The sequence below is a fragment of the Atractosteus spatula genome, chromosome 4 (genome assembly GCF_055471065.1).
Source record: "Atractosteus spatula isolate fAtrSpa1 chromosome 4, fAtrSpa1.hap1, whole genome shotgun sequence".
Classification (NCBI taxonomy): Eukaryota; Metazoa; Chordata; class Actinopteri; order Semionotiformes; family Lepisosteidae; genus Atractosteus; species Atractosteus spatula.
The window spans coordinates 61,116,396-61,132,141 of record NC_142709.1 but is presented as its reverse complement, the minus strand read 5'-3'; the positions used below and the strand labels follow the sequence as shown (position 1 = coordinate 61,132,141).

The 15,746-nt window shown below is 38.1% G+C and overlaps 1 protein-coding gene across 2 annotated transcripts in view; it reads left to right on the top strand.

The window, feature by feature from the left end:
* The first annotated feature begins 5,427 nt into the window (after positions 1-5,427).
* Positions 5,428-15,746, top strand: part of uggt1 (UDP-glucose glycoprotein glucosyltransferase 1) — a 35,272-nt gene continuing 24,953 nt past the window's right edge. The window contains exons 1-11 of one of the 2 annotated variants that reach the window (XM_088914597.1): positions 5,428-5,487; positions 8,045-8,183; positions 9,513-9,595; positions 10,267-10,397; positions 11,297-11,409; positions 11,662-11,836; positions 11,992-12,088; positions 12,896-12,974; positions 13,420-13,520; positions 14,401-14,500; positions 15,684-15,744. In XM_088914597.1, coding sequence (XP_088770723.1) covers positions 5,454-5,487; positions 8,045-8,183; positions 9,513-9,595; positions 10,267-10,397; positions 11,297-11,409; positions 11,662-11,836; positions 11,992-12,088; positions 12,896-12,974; positions 13,420-13,520; positions 14,401-14,500; positions 15,684-15,744 — 1,113 coding nt within the window. In that variant the 5' untranslated portion in view covers positions 5,428-5,453. The remainder of the gene's footprint in view (positions 5,488-8,044; positions 8,184-9,512; positions 9,596-10,266; positions 10,398-11,296; positions 11,410-11,661; positions 11,837-11,991; positions 12,089-12,895; positions 12,975-13,419; positions 13,521-14,400; positions 14,501-15,683; positions 15,745-15,746) is intronic. The other variant, XM_088914596.1, reaches the window with a different exon arrangement.

The window sequence follows — 15,746 nt, the reverse complement described above, 5'->3', positions numbered from 1 at the left end:
TGCAGGGGCTATCGACTTCGCCCGGCTTGACTGATTTCTGGAGGTGGAAGGAATGCAGGCAATGGGTTAATCATTTTTGGCTTTGCACTACAGGGCACTACAATACTTTTGCCTTTTCTACTCCTATCTTACTGGTTGATCTACAATATCTAGAACCTTGACCTCATAAAACAGACCTGCTTTTCTTTTGCCAATGCCTTCAGACAATACCCAGCCATGCCACATTTGATCTACAGTTTAATTCAATCCAGGAGCCCACAGTTCTGCCTCCACACCAATGTCAGAAGGTTCTCCTGTCCTATATTGATGCTGCTTTATAAATAATGAGCATGCCCTTGATGAGGCAAGGCCTGGTGTTAATAACGTTTGGATCCAGCCATTTGCTAGATCATAAACAGCAAGCACCCTGTGACTTTGAGATGGCTGTCATTGATTTACTGTAGCAGAAGCTAAGGCACTACCTTCTGATTCTGAGTGCTAGTTCAATCTAGGCAGCTGTTCTGGGCCTTATTTTTCAAAGTGCAGTGCAGTAAAAAAAAAACAATAAAAATGTAGCTATCAAGGATAGAGGGATTTTTTTTTAGGAAACATGAAACTCCTTGATGTGATTTACTGTTTACTGTAAACTGAGTGAACATAAAAAATGAAGTAAACCCACTATGGCATTTTCAATTAAAGTTTACGGTGCACAGCCATTGCACATTATTTTGTATTTAATGAGATTAGATACGTAATGTAATTTTCATACAGAGAATACAATTAATTGGGAATTAACTAACAGAGAAATTATGACAATGAAAGGTTATTTAGCTAAGTTGTCATCTGTGTTTTTTCACATGCATATACTCTGTAAAGAGTCTGAAAATATTTGTGTATGACTTTATATTTTTAATATGAAATGTCCTGAAATGTTCCCCAACCTTTCCTTTTTGGCAAGTGATGGCCTTTTGCAATTTAAAATGATGAAATCTTGTTTTAATTAAACTAATTCCTTAATTTTGTCTTTTGCTTCTTATTTTTTTTCTAACATTTATACTTTGCCTGAAATTAAACCTATAACCTATGCAGAACATTTTATAAAATGCTTTTCTTTTTCAACCTTATTTGAGATCGTTACTTTTCAGATCTTTTTAGCTAAAGGTCTATACATTAACCTTATGGAAAAGGATCAATTTTAATGATGGGCAATAATGGTATTGACTGGAGGCACGGATCCTGATGAATACCTGTGATGTAAAATCAATGGGGTCTCTTTTTAATGTTCGGCCTTCAGCTTTCAGCTTTCACTGAGCCCTCCAGAGTGTGGAATTGTAGTCTTAAGGGACTTTTTCCACTTCAAAACCATGCAGGATTTCACAGTTGTTCGAGGTCATGGTGAGGAGCACAACCTAGTGATATACTCTATTGCAATTGATGTCTAAAAGAATGCATAACAGTGCTATTAAACATAAATGCCAATATCAGCAATAACGCCAGACTCAGTCCTTTGTTCAGTGATTGTGTAAATTAATGTGGAAACATTCTATTATTTTTTTAGCATGTGTATAAAAATCCATTAACACAATCTGCAATTTATGACAATAAATAGTAAATCCTGAAGGAAATCAAAAGGAAATGATCTTCTGGTTTAAAAAAAAATACATTTCTCTGTATGATCTCAACACTTACTTACTTAGATCACTTGAATGTGTTTCAGGGTAACAAGAAAATCTATACTTACCAGTACAAGCATTGTACATCCCTGAGTCAGTGACAAAGTATGACATTCTCATACAGTATCTTTGTCCTTTTAATAAACAGCCAAATCAGTATTTGGTATCCACTGTTTATCAGCATTATGCTTGCCATTTAGGATCTTTGGCAAATGCTTTTTAAAATCTACAGGGAGAATAATGTACTGCAGTCATAAATTATGATTATGCTGATTCACTGACTTATTCCATACCCTTATCTTTATACCATTCTGCTGAAGTCCCAGCCCTTCAGTGTGGAGGCACAACTGGATCATCTTACAGTGATAACAATGGTGGAACAACTACCCCTCCACCAGATTTTCTCTAGTTCAGCACCAGTGTTCTCCTCAGAAGGCAGGGATACTGATGTGTTTTCCCCGGAGATTACTTACGGTACACCATCCTCAGAGTTTAGGCTTTTGATGTAGCAGCAACCCCCAAAATGAACTGAATCATATTAATGTAAAGGCTTTTCTTTCTCTATCCACCAGGCAAGTCCATAGAGGTTAAATGTCAAGAGTGATCCAGGATTACAGATCCTCAGGGAAATCTTAAAATGCCCCAGCTTTCAGCTTCCCATCAAACCTTTCTACATCTGAAAACTTTCTAATAAAACAAAATGCACAATACCTAAATAGCTCTCCATCATTTGGATGAAATGGCTGGATAGGATTACTATAAATGCCCTGTACTGCAAAATGTGACATTAATTCTGGGGTACTATTCTGTAGTGCAACACATTGCTTTTAGAAAATACTCTTGGCACTGCAGAGTTAAATATTATAGCACACTTTGAAGTCAATTATTCTTTTTTCCTATAATGCAGTTTTAGACTGTATTTTCCATGTATTTAGGTCTTATCAAATGCATATTTATTCTTAATTGCCAAATGGAAAATGGATGTTACACTATATCTACCATTCATCAAGCTGTATCATGCAAGCCATAACATTGTAATTGGTGTTCTCATGCATATAAGAAATTACTATAGAACTAATTGAGTTGATTGAGAAATATATCCTAGTTCAGGCTTTAACCTGGTTTCGGGTTTCAGGTAACCTTCAGGTTTTAACCTGAACTGGCTGAAGGTTCCCAACCTCAGTCACTACAGTGCTATATTCATCTACTGTAGCTTGATCTCATCAGATCATAGAAGCTAAGCAGGGCTAGGGCTAGATAGTACTGGGACAAGAAAGCTCAAAAGCAGGGCAGTCCAATCCTGGACCTGCAGTATTGGATTTTTTACAGAGCTTCATTCCAAATCAGCATTGAATTACTGAATACAGGAGGTCCCACATTTCTGAACATATCAAACAGCTGCAGCCGTACTGACAGAGGAACAGAGAGACACTACAGGAATGACATGGGACAGACCTGCTCTAAGGGAAATTAGGTTGCTGTGGTAAGTGGTGTTGGTATACTGTGGGATCTACTTTTCCTTCTTGACCAGAATTTCTGAGACCACTGGCCCAGTATGGTGAAAGGGAACGGTGCTGTGGGAAGTGCTGCCCTTTGGATGAGATTTTAAATCAAGGTCCCCACTATTTGGTCATTAAAGATCTGAGCAGGGGTGTCAGCCCTGGTAAGCTGGATACTTTCCATTCTGAGCTGCCTAGATGTCCTGCCTGAGGCTCCCCTTTCGATAAATTGATGAAGCACTTTCTCACTTTTCCACCTGATCTGCTGTATACTGATGCTTATTGGTCTGTAATGGTGGCTTTTTTTAAAAAGCCCGGAGAAATAAATAAGCAAATAAATGTATAGTATTATTATTATTTATTATGTTGTGTTTTTTTTTTAAATCCCATATCATATATCCCTATATCATCTTATAGATAATATTTCTTATGTGAGCAAACAGGTTCACCTGGTCCTGGGTTGAAGATCATGGCTGATAAGATAAGAAAATAGAGCAGGTTTGTAAACCACAGGACGAAATCAAAAGGAAAACCATGCCTCACTGAACCACATGCTGGCCTTTGGGGGAAAAAACATTGCTCAGCCCCATCAAAGTAAATGGTTTAGTCAACATCAGCAACTGTTTAATTCCAACTGGGTATTCTATCTTTTGGCAGGTCAACAGCACAGATCTGGGGCTGATGGTTAACTTATCATCCCTTTCTTGCTTGTTATATTATATTTATTATTTCTGTTTGCTCTTTACCGGCCAACGCATCAGTAACACTACGGGGCAGAGCGGTGGCTCTGTGGCTAAGGAGCTGTGGCTGTGGCTGGAAGGTTGCCGGCTCAAATCCCGCAGCCGGCAGAGGAATCCTACTCCGTTGGGCCCCTAAGCAACGCCCTTAACCCCATCTGCACCAGGGGTGCCGTACAATGGCTGACCCTGCGCTCTGACCCCAAGCTTCTCTCCCTGTCTGTGTCTCATGGAGAGCAAGCTGGGGTATGTGAAAAGACAAATTGTTAATGCAAGAAATTGTATGTGGCCCATAAAGTGATGTTATAGTGTGTTATATGGATTCCTTCTATCAAATACAGAGACACATTTAGATCATCAATTATAAAACCAAAAAAGAAGGCACACTCTGTATAAAGTTGTATGTTTACTCTGACAACATTGTTAAAACACCTTGCAGCCTGATATGATCTGCTCTCAGGAGTGAAGAAAAGCTCAGTACTAGGATGGGAGACAGGGTGGCAGTATTTTAGTGGTGTTGTTGGGGCCAGTAGGTGCCATTTTCCCAGGGTACATTGTGCAGTAGTAGCTGCTGGCCTTTGGATGAGATTTAATGGACGTTCTCACTGCTTGGATATTAAAGTTCAAGTGGCACTGACTAGAGGCATGGGGACTTGTCCCTACTGTCCTCATTAAATTCCACTTTTTGCTTGCACAATCTGACCTACTTAAAAATCCATCTGAACTCAATTGGTGAAGAAATCTCTCGCTTCTCTATCTGATCTACTGTGTAGTGGGACTTAAAGAGTATTTTTAAAAAATAAGCACAGCTACGTTTCTGTATTATCACCAGGGCTGCTCAATACCAAACTAAAAGAAATCTAATAACAGCTATTTTTATTTAGCTTACATCCTGCTTTAGAATCTCACATTTTAAAGTAAAAAACATAATCAAAAAATGTATAATACTTATATTACACAATATTTATAACCTTGTATCTCTGACTTTTTTTTTACTTCTTGAAATAATCTTTTCAATAACAGAATCACTTACATTTAAATGAGGATTGTTATCTCTGTGCATATACATGAGCACACTAAAAAGTGCTGTTCACTTGCGTAGGCAAATATTCGTATTTTTATTGAGAATGTATGAACACATGCTTTCCATATTTTATAAAAGGAAAAATATGTGAACTACAACATTAAGAAAAGCTTTTGTTTGAACATGTTCAAATCTCAGATTTTTAAAGGTGGGATAAAAAAAATCAGCAGGAAATTGCCTTGTGATAATATTTCTTTTTACCAGAGCATTTCTGAAGATCCATTTCGATGCAATGGAGGCCATCTTGTTTCTCTCATGTAGATATCGACGTGAGCCAATATGGCTGCTACAGTAAGGTGGCTATTTTCGGCCGCAAAACTCTTCCTGTTATATTGATTTTCATGTTTGAAATCATAATCATCAATTTAATTTAAAGTCAAGTTTTAGTATTTGTATTAGTATGTACATGAAGAAGCATTATACGTGATCTGGCAAAATTTTCATTCACCTATAACCTCAGGACCCCACTTACTTCTCAAACATGGCGGCTATCAGACTAGGGGAAGCCGGTTTCGGTAAGTGTAATTTAACGCAAATATAAGATCTGGGGTTTTTGTTTTGGGGAACATGTACATTGTAATTGTTTTCTCACACAAAAGGTTATTGAAAAGTGGATTTTGAATCTTATCTATACTGTAGTCTTCTTCACAGAAGGTTTTCTGCTTTCACTTTCTCAAACCATTTCTTGGTAACAAGATCATAGGATTTCTTGTCTGTTTCCCATTTGTTTTAAGAAAATAACAAAGCTGATTATGATTAACAGAATTTTGCAAACATGTCGTGCTTTCATGCTCCTTACAATATTTCGTTACTACGTCGTATTATTGTATACTGGTAACAGATTGTTTTTGTGGATTTCGAAAAGGCATTTTTTTCCAATACACTGCAAGCTTCAAGTTTATTAGACGCTGAAATACAACAGGTATCATCGACAGTTTTGCACGTTGCTGGATACGCTTCCCTTCACAGGGAAAATAAAACTCTTTTCAATTGTGCATTAAGAGGCGTGTTGCAAGATACCGTGCGTTCGACAATCGTTCTGCAAACTGGCATCACCAAGAAATTAACTGAAACCGTAAGAGGTTCAAAGTGATCGCCTGTAAATATTGCATTATGTAGTTAAAATTAGGTGAGGCGTTGTGCAATCCTGGATATGTTGCCTGGGCGCTTATTGGACGATTGCTCTGCTGACTCGGCCACGCTGGGACCAATAATTGGTTGAGAAAGTGTCATTTGAGGTGAGGACGGGCAGGTGGAAGCCTTTCCTAACCAAAAAAAAAAAACGATTTTAGAAAAATACGATTTTCAAACGGTGTTGTGCATTTGTTTTCTTTAGTCGTTTTAAGAAATTCCAGTCTGGGCATTCAGAGAAATTCAAGTGGCCAGTGGTTTACGTATAACTACGTGTGTTGTTTTTACTACCAGCAGGGACTAGAGTACTAAAGTTTTACTCTGGAGTTTGGCAACTGCAGCTGAATAACATTAGTATATATTACTTGAAGTCATGAGTCTATGAAGTTTGCTTAATTTAGATTGAGCGTTCAATTTATTTAAATTCTATTCATTTTATTTATAACACAAAGGATGCCACAATGTTTTAATTGGAAATGATTTCCATGTCATCTGAGCTTGAGTAGATTCTAAATTCTGTTTATTCATCACCTTCATTACAAGTAATAATGTTTTTGCCATAATGATGCAGAATGTCTAGGTTAAAATCCATTAATCAGCATGCTGCATTAATAATATGTTATCTGCAAATGTCCAAGAATATTACATGATGTTCTCATGAACTTTTATCGCAGCACTGTAGAAAGTGTCCTCACTAGTGGTATCACTGCGTAGTACAGCAAGACTACCATGCATGACAATTCAAATCAATTCAACTTTATTGTCATTATACTTACACAGGTGCATAGTATAATGAAAAGTGTTTCTCATTAGTCACTCAGGTGCAGTATATAAATAGGACAGAGGATAAGACAATAGACAGTAACACAATAGCAATAACAGTAACGTGTAATAACATAATCAATAACATAAATAACATGTAATCAAAACTGTGCAAAATTCCGCAAACAGAGAAAATATAACAGGATTCTTGGAACAGTGCAAAAATAGTATGGTTAAAAATAGTATGGTTAATTAATAAATATTACGACCGGTACAGTTTTACTGGGCTATCGAAGGGACAGTACAATTTGGCTTACATGTGTGTGTGGTGGTGTAGGAGTACAGTCCTTGTGGGTATAGGAAGACGTGAGGAGAGATCATAATATGATGCGAGGGAGTGGGGGTATCACCAGCTTGACAGCTCTGGGGAAGAAGCTATTTTGGAGTCTAATTGTGTGCGACTGGAGTGACCGGAACCTTCTGCCAGATGGTAGGGGAACAAACAAGTTATGACTGGGGTGAGTGGGGTCAGACATCATTTTGGTGGCTTTTTTCAGACTCCTGGTGTTGTAGATTTCCTGGATGGATGGTAAGGCACTGCCGATGATGTGTTGGGCTGTTTTGACCACCCGCTGTAGTGCCTTACGGTCGGACTTATTAGACGCTCTATAAAGGGTTGTGGCAATGGCACAGAGGATTATAGGATGTGTCTTCCCATCAGTCGGAGAGATTCACACCTTCCACTGTCGCGATAAAGCTCAGTCCATCATTCAGGATCCTGACCACAAACCCACACTATTACCACACTATTAAAGCACGGACCACTGGGCTTAAGAGCAGCTTCTACCCAACTGCAGTGCGTATCCTTAACAGCTAACTGCAGTGCCTCAGACTCTGTGCTCCTCTGCACTCTGCACTTTTGACTTGGACTCCCATGTTTTTTTTAACTACCACATATTTATTGTTACTGGTTGTTACTATTTGTTATGTGCCTTTTTGGAATGTACTCTCTGCATCGTGTGGTGTTGTCTGTCATACTATGTCATCTGCTGTAGCTTGTATGTCCTGAGAGGTCAGTGTCAATAGGAATTCCAATGTACATGTACATACTGTATGGCAATAAACTCCTCTACTTTTCCCTGGACTGTAGACATTAAAGGTCTTCTTCATGTGTCTCAGGTGTGTGTCATTGGATGGGGCCCTTTACAGTTGTACTCTTCATATGGCTGTCTGTCACATCTGTCAGAGGAGATTCCAAAGCTGTGACAACAACACTCACCACAAAATGGGCTTCTACTCCACTCCTGCTGGAAGCAAGGTAAGATCATGAAACCGCAGCAGTGGGTAGCAGTAGTGCACCTATTGGTGAATACACTTGTTACAGTAAGCAGTTAGTATTGTTTTTCAGAATAAGGAAAAGGGAATATACTGTTGTTTCTATTTAAATATGAACAGACGTTGTAAAATGTTGCGCTTCGTCCACCATAATTTCTTTGAAAATGAATCTGTCTTTACAAAGGTGGGCAAACTAATACAAATGAAATAAACAATACTATACATTATCAGTTGTTTTCTGTACTTCTTACTCTGAATTAAGTTAACTCCAAGTTAGTCACAAAGAACATACCAGAAAATGGGGGGGGGGGGAAGCAGTCAATTGGATTCGTTGTGTCTTTGTTACTGTTACTCTTTGTATTTCACAATGAGAGGCATGCTTCAGAGAATGATATGATATGTATTGCTTACGCTTAAAAGTGTCAAGATATTTCGATATTGTTTGATAATAGTAGCATATAGCAGGAAAAGGAGATAAAATCTAAAAATACTTATTTACAGTGCTTTGCAAAAGCTGTTCTGTTAATTTAATCTGTGTCAAGCTTGTAGTATAAGCAAAATACGCTTTCAAAAACAGGGAGGGAATAATCTTTGCATGACTCAATTTGGGCAGACCTTGACGGTTTTCTGTATCGTCACCGTGTTATCGCAATGTGTGCAATTAAAAACCCAGAGATTTTCAGATTGTGTGTATATACGAAAGGAAATAATTTTATTCTTTTATCTGATTGTGTTTTTTAATGATTTTTAGAGCTAATGAAAGATGCCATTTATGCATTCCATTGCTGCTCTTAACTTAAATGAGACTTGAGAATAGATCATTTTATGCTTTTAATTTTGGTATTTTTTCATTTTATCCTTAGTTTTTAACATAGTATTCTTACAGTAAATGCCATGTACTGTTATTTAGTTAACCTCATCGTATAAGTGAAATATAGCAGTTCTCAAATGGAGTAAACATATTTTTGTCTGTTACATGTGTAGTGCCTATGACAGATTTAAATTTTAACAGAATTTTAGTGCTTTTGTATGTGTATATATAATTTCAATCTATCAACCTTATAAAATTCACATGATAGCATTTGAAACGTTTTTAAACATTTATTAAAAGTGTGTCAAGCACCCATAATTCATTATATATGATAAGAATGTCTTCATTTTAATCCAGGGATTTTTACAGTGGAATGTCACACATGGAGAAAATATATGAAATATATAAAAAGTATTGAATTGTGGAGTTTCTCTTCAAAAATAACAGAACGTGCTAATTCTGTGGATGCCATGTAACAGTTGTGTTTTTTTCTTTTTTTAGTGAATTTTTAGCTGAAGAAAGTGAGGAGCAGTTCTGGGATTTTGTCGAAGTTAATCAAGAAATTGGGGAAGATGACCGTGGAGGTAAGGGTGGTTTTAATTCTGTTCTCTGAGTAGTCCTGTAAATATGTATGATTCATTAAGATACTTTAAAAAGAGAGTGAGTGTAAGTTTAGATGTCTGTTGTGAGCTGTTAGTTACAACTTTAAATATATTCATAATATTCCACTCCTTTTCACATAGTTTCATTAAAAATATACAGTTTTGTCCCTATATGTTCATGGTCCCAGGGTTTAATTTTGTTTTTACCTGGTTAAAGATAATATTTACTGTGTTTATCCATCTACCTGAAGAATTTAAATGGGAGATCTGCATTATGAATACCACTTAGCTTTATTTCCATTATTATGTTTAAAACGTGGTTTTATCTAATCAGATTTCTGACTACATCTTTGTACGTGTAATGAAAATATATATTTAATGTTTTTTTCTGAACAAATAACAGTTACTAAAGACTAAAGAAAACTTGACAGATTTCCCAATCTATGTCAGATCCACTGTGTTTTATTGAAATCCCCATCAGTGCACACTGTCACCACTTAAAGTAATTAGTTATGTCTTGTGTTCTACCAGGGTTATGTTTTATAGGGTTATAAAATAATACCTGGAAATACAACCAACTGGAAAGTCAGTAATGCTCGTGAAGGTTTGTTCGCACTTGGGTGATTTCTAGCTGTTGTCGTTTTGTCTGTCAGATTCGGATTATTCATACTACCATCTGATTCTGAAGAGAGCCGCCCCATTCCTCAGCCCACTGCAGCTCAACATGCTCAAGTTTGCCTTGTCTCTGCGAGCGTACTCGGCTACAGTGCACTCCTTTCAGCAGGTCAGGGCCCTCCTCAGATGTTTAGTAAATTGGTAATGGGATCTGTTCTTTACAAACTATTGCATCCATTCGTTCAAAGTTTGAGAAAATGGAAAGATGTGAGATAAAATAAGTTGCTCCACGTGCTGGAAACAGTCTTCTATTAATTCAGGTGGGTAGCTGCGTCAGCATGCGTAGGCTGCAAAGGAACAAGTAATAGGTTTATTCCATGCTGAAAAAAAGAAGAAAGAGAACACAACATTCGGCCGTGGAGCCTTCTTCAGGTGTGCAGGTGTCTTCTATTAATGTTAATGTTCAGTTAATGTAGAGTTCTTAAATCAAGTTATTTTTATACCGCATCATTTCATGCCTTACATCCCTAGACACAATAAAAAAGGCAAAAATTAAAGGCTGAGCAGGAAAGTATGTCTACGTGAGGTTTTCAAGGTGTGTTTGTGTGACTCGAGAGGTTCATACGGACAAGGACAGCTGGAATTCCACAGCTTAGCTGCAGACCGAACAAAATCTTGGTCACTTAGAATTCGCAGTGGTCCCAGGCACCAAGATCTGCTGAAGACAAGGCATGGAGGGAAAGAATACAAAGTTGAAAAACAAAAGTGAAAATAGGGCGGGTCAAGCTTTGAAAGGTAACAAAAAAATCATACTGTGTGCTCTAATCTTTAAAGCCAGTGCAGTGACATGAACAGCTCACTTCGCCACATTGTTTTGCTCAAGCTGTTTCATTTTCGTAATGGTGCTATCCAGCAGAACATTACATTACAATAGTCAGTGCTAGAAAATAAAAAAAATCTTAATTACATTGTATGCGTTATACTTTAATTACATTAATTACATTATATTTGATCATAATCAAAACTAAATAATTGGATTAATTAAATTCTCATTATTTAACTTTGCAGATTGCTGCTAATGAAACACCTCCTCCAGGCTGCAAGGCTTTCTTCAGTGTTCATGGAGAAAAATCGTGCAACCCAGAAAGTTTAAACGACATGTTGGAGACAGCTTCAGAGAGGTAAGTATAAGATTTATGCTTGTTGCCTAGGTTACATTACAAGATCACATGTTCTGAGGAAAAGGTAGGTGGTATCGCCATTAGATGCCTGCTGTGGAATGATTGGCATTTTGGGTTTTTAAATGATCATCATTTTGATTACTACTATTTTATTTAGATAACAATTTTAAAATGTTTTGTTCTACTTCTAATAAAACACAAAACTGCAGATCAATAAAATAGCTCCCTTCTTTCTTTGCTCTCTAATTCTAGGCCAAAGCCATATCTGTTTAAAGGTGACCACAAGTTCCCTGTCTCTAACCCTGATGTTCCTGTGGTTATTCTATATGCCGAAATGGGAAGCAAAGAGTTTCCCAAGTTCCATCAACTGCTTGTTTCCAAGGCTAACCGTGGACAGATTTCCTACGTTCTTCGTCATTTCCTTGCGGTAAGTGTTAGATACCAAGAGAAACCACTGTACAGCTCTGAAAAACACAAGAATACTGTGACTGTTGATCACTGTGTTTTATTTTCTCTGAAAACTCAGTGGGCTTAGTTTCTCATTCTATTGTCTATTCTATTTTTAATATCTTTAATGAACAGACTCCAAGTAACAGTAAGGTTTACCTCTCTGGATATGGTGTAGAACTGGCCATCAAAAATCAGGAGTACAAAGCCAAGGATGATACTCAGGTCCAAGGTAAATTTCTCTTCCCAGTGAAGCTCATTCTATGAAGACACTTGGTTATGTTGTGTAAAATGTCTTTTTTGTCTTGCATTTTCTTTTCAGTTTCTCTTTTTTAAAATGTTTTACTGTATTGTGGGTTCTGGGTGAAATGAAACCAGTCCAAAGATTCTCTCTGAACAAAAGTGTTTGGAAAGGTAGATGAGATTAACAGTAAACTACCTCTGATCATCCATTATGAGAAAGGCGCCTATTCCTACTTATAAAGCATATGCTAAAAGCATAAGGGTGCAGGGTTGAACTGTACCCTGGACTTTATATCAGTATATCACGAGACATGTGCACACAATCAGACACAAAGGAAGAGTTTAAATACACTGGTTAAGCTAGACAATATACTTGTAATATGGGAGGAAACAGAACCACCTGGAGAATTCCACTGCAGAGACTGATGGTGCCCCAGTCTGGGATCAAACGCAAGATCCAAGAGCTAACAGGACACCACCGTGTGGATCAACAAACTACTTGTATTTGTTTAAATATCAGGGTTTAAATGGCACTTAATGGAAAACTTTTATAGGTTCACGGTTTTGTTTAGTGTCATAGGTTGATTGTCTTTCACTGAGGTTATAACCCTTACTGCATTGGCCTAATAAAAACATCGGAAGTATACATTTTTATTTTACTGTTACACAATACAGTGAGTAGGGTATTACGTTCAGCTTCATATTCCACATAATTTTGCCTAGGTTTTGCTTTAAGGTATAAAAATAAAAATAATTGTAGTAGTGTATATGGTTTTAAAACAGTTGTTGATTTCAGGGGCTGAAGTGAACGCTACAGTTATTGGAGAGAATGACCCAGTTGATGAAGTCCAGGGATTCCTCTTTGGAAAGCTGAAGTAAGTGCTCTTTATTGTCACACACTGCTGCTCTCACTCTTACCTGTGATGGGCAGGAACTGTCCAGCTTTACATCTAATACACCTAAGCTGATAAGTGATAAGCTGGTACACCTTCATGAACAGTTTTTTTGGGATCGAGTAAGTAGGGAGAAATTAAATCAACACATTTTCTAAAAAAATAAAAAGCATATTGTTAGCTTCTTAAGAAAATGATATGGATGTATATATAGAAAAATCTGAAGAAAAACACTTTATCGTGCAGGTATGCTAGGTTTAAGAGAAATAGTAGAGGCTTCCCTGTAAACACTGCTTCTTCAGTCTTATTTTGCACTAGGAATACACTGTGGGCTGATGAAATGTATATGAAGAGTGAACACCGTGGCCACTCTTAGCTCCTGTGAGGATCTGAGCTGAATCTCTCCACCCACCCCCCTGTCTCCCAGGACACTGTACCCAGAGCTTCAGGAGCAGCTGAAGGAGCTGCGCAAGCACCTGGTGGAGAGCACCAATGAGATGGCCCCTCTGAAGGTCTGGCAGCTGCAAGGTGAGCTCGCGCTCTCTGTCTCGCGCTCTCTCTCTCGCTCCGAGTCTGGTGCTCTTATCCTGTCCCTGCAGGTCCTGCACACACCTGAAAGAACTACATTTGTTTGGTTGTCTCAAGTCAAAAAGGTTTTTCAATTGGTGTCGTCTTTTGAAAGTCGTTTGAACAGTGTTTGAGAGTGAGTGTTTGTCTGTTTGTGTGTATGTAAGAACATGCATCATTTTTTCCTTGAATGAAGGAAAGAGTGATGTACGTCTCTCTGTGATGGGCTGGTGTCCCAACCAGGGTGTTCCCTGCTTTGTGCCCATTGGTTTCTGGGATGGGCTCTGGCTCCCCCATGACCTTGAATTGGATGAAGTGGTTAGAAAATGGATGGATGCTTAATACATCCAAATGTAGTGATAAGACCTCAGTGATTCAGGCTCAGCAAAGAGCACAGATGATCAGGTCATGTTCATGTTTTAACTCTCCTGTACATTTTCCTGTAATGAGTGTGGAATCCAGGAGAGATGCACATGGGCTTCACCAGGAGATTTGCTTGCCGTTAATTCTGATCGTCTCAATATAGTTTGCTGTGACTCAAGGATGGGTCTGTTGTTAGCAGACATATGGGCTGATGGGTATTTTCTTGCTTTCAATTATCTTTATTTTCTTTCCCAGCTCTACTGGTGATTGAATGTGTATATTGAGCTGGGGCCGCTATTGGTATAACATTTATTACCAGCACAATTTCCAATTAACGGTTCTTATGAGGTTTAAGATGAGATTGAATTTAATTAAACACCTTTCATATCTCGTTACTTGTTTCATGACGGACCTCTCTGATGAAGTGGTATTATGATCTATCTGTTGGCAATGCCTTTTGGAATTTTTCTTCTCCCAGACCTCAGTTTCCAGACAGCTGCTCGGATCTTGGCTGCCCCCTCTGTGGATGCCCTGATGGTTATGAGGGACCTGAGCCAGAACTTCCCAACTAAAGCCAGGTAACTCAGGCTGATTTGTGGCCTGCAGACAGCTTTAACAAGGAAAGAATGAAGCATGTTCCTTTTTTTACCTGCTTTGCCAGAAATTTGAAAAAAAAAATGAAGCTGCACTGTTGGCAGTTCTTAAAGTCTGAAAATAAAACTGAGCTGAAGCTGAGAATCAACATAATCAAGATGTCCTTGACAAGATCACATCATCCAGCTCATTGTTTATTGTTTATGTTAGGTTGCTTAATTGATCCAGAGGTTAGTGATGTGTGTCAGTTGTGAAATGCAAGGATGAAAGGGCGGCAAGCTGTATTAAAAGCATCTTTCCTACAAGCTCATTCACGTGTGGAGAAATTACATGTGAGAGACTTGCAGGCAACCTCTTGGCCCCACAGTCTGGTGGTGTCGTTTTTTCCTTCCAGATCCACACTTTTCCGTCTTGTGCCGTATCGGCTGCTTTGTTAACAAGCTGTGGTCTACAGAATGTTCCGCGATGACGGCACAGTGCCATTCCCTATCCCTTCCACATTGTCACCCTCTGCTTTGATTCCCATTCTTCGGTTCAGAAGAGAATTCTGCCCGCAAGGTTCTAAAAGCTCATTACACTGCCGCCTCAGGAGGGTTTCTGAACCTGTCACAACAGCATAACGCCGTTCTATAAAAAAGAAATTTAAATTGCTAATTACTCGCTTTGTGTTGTGTTTCTCGGTGCAAATACTGTCTAAACACATCCATGATTAAACGTACACGGATTTGGAGCACTCTAGTATTTAAAAGCGAGTCTTTTCTCAACATGACTGAGAATGCTGAAACCATTTACCCTGACAAAAATGATATTTTTTTACTGATTGTTGCTGCATAATTTCTGCTGCACAAAAGTATTAAGAAATTGCTAAAAACAAATAAATCTGTTCAAGCTCTGCGGTACTGGTTTGCAGAGAATATAATTGCAAAGCTGTGGTAATAAAAACTAAATGCATTTAATTAACAAAGTCTGAAAAATGACCTGCCAGCAGCCGTGATGATTGTTATTATGCTTCAGTTGGTTCTCACACACTGGGAACAGATGAGTTTTCAGAGGAGTCTTTCAATTTGATTCTTAAAGAGAAATGAAGGACCATATTGCATTCATCTACAAAATTCATTGTTCCATACTGGTACATGAGCTTTTTTTCTCTTGTTTTCTTTGCCATAGATCCATAACAAAAACTGTGGTAAACTCTGAAATCCGAAAGGAAATTGAGGAAAACCAGAAAGT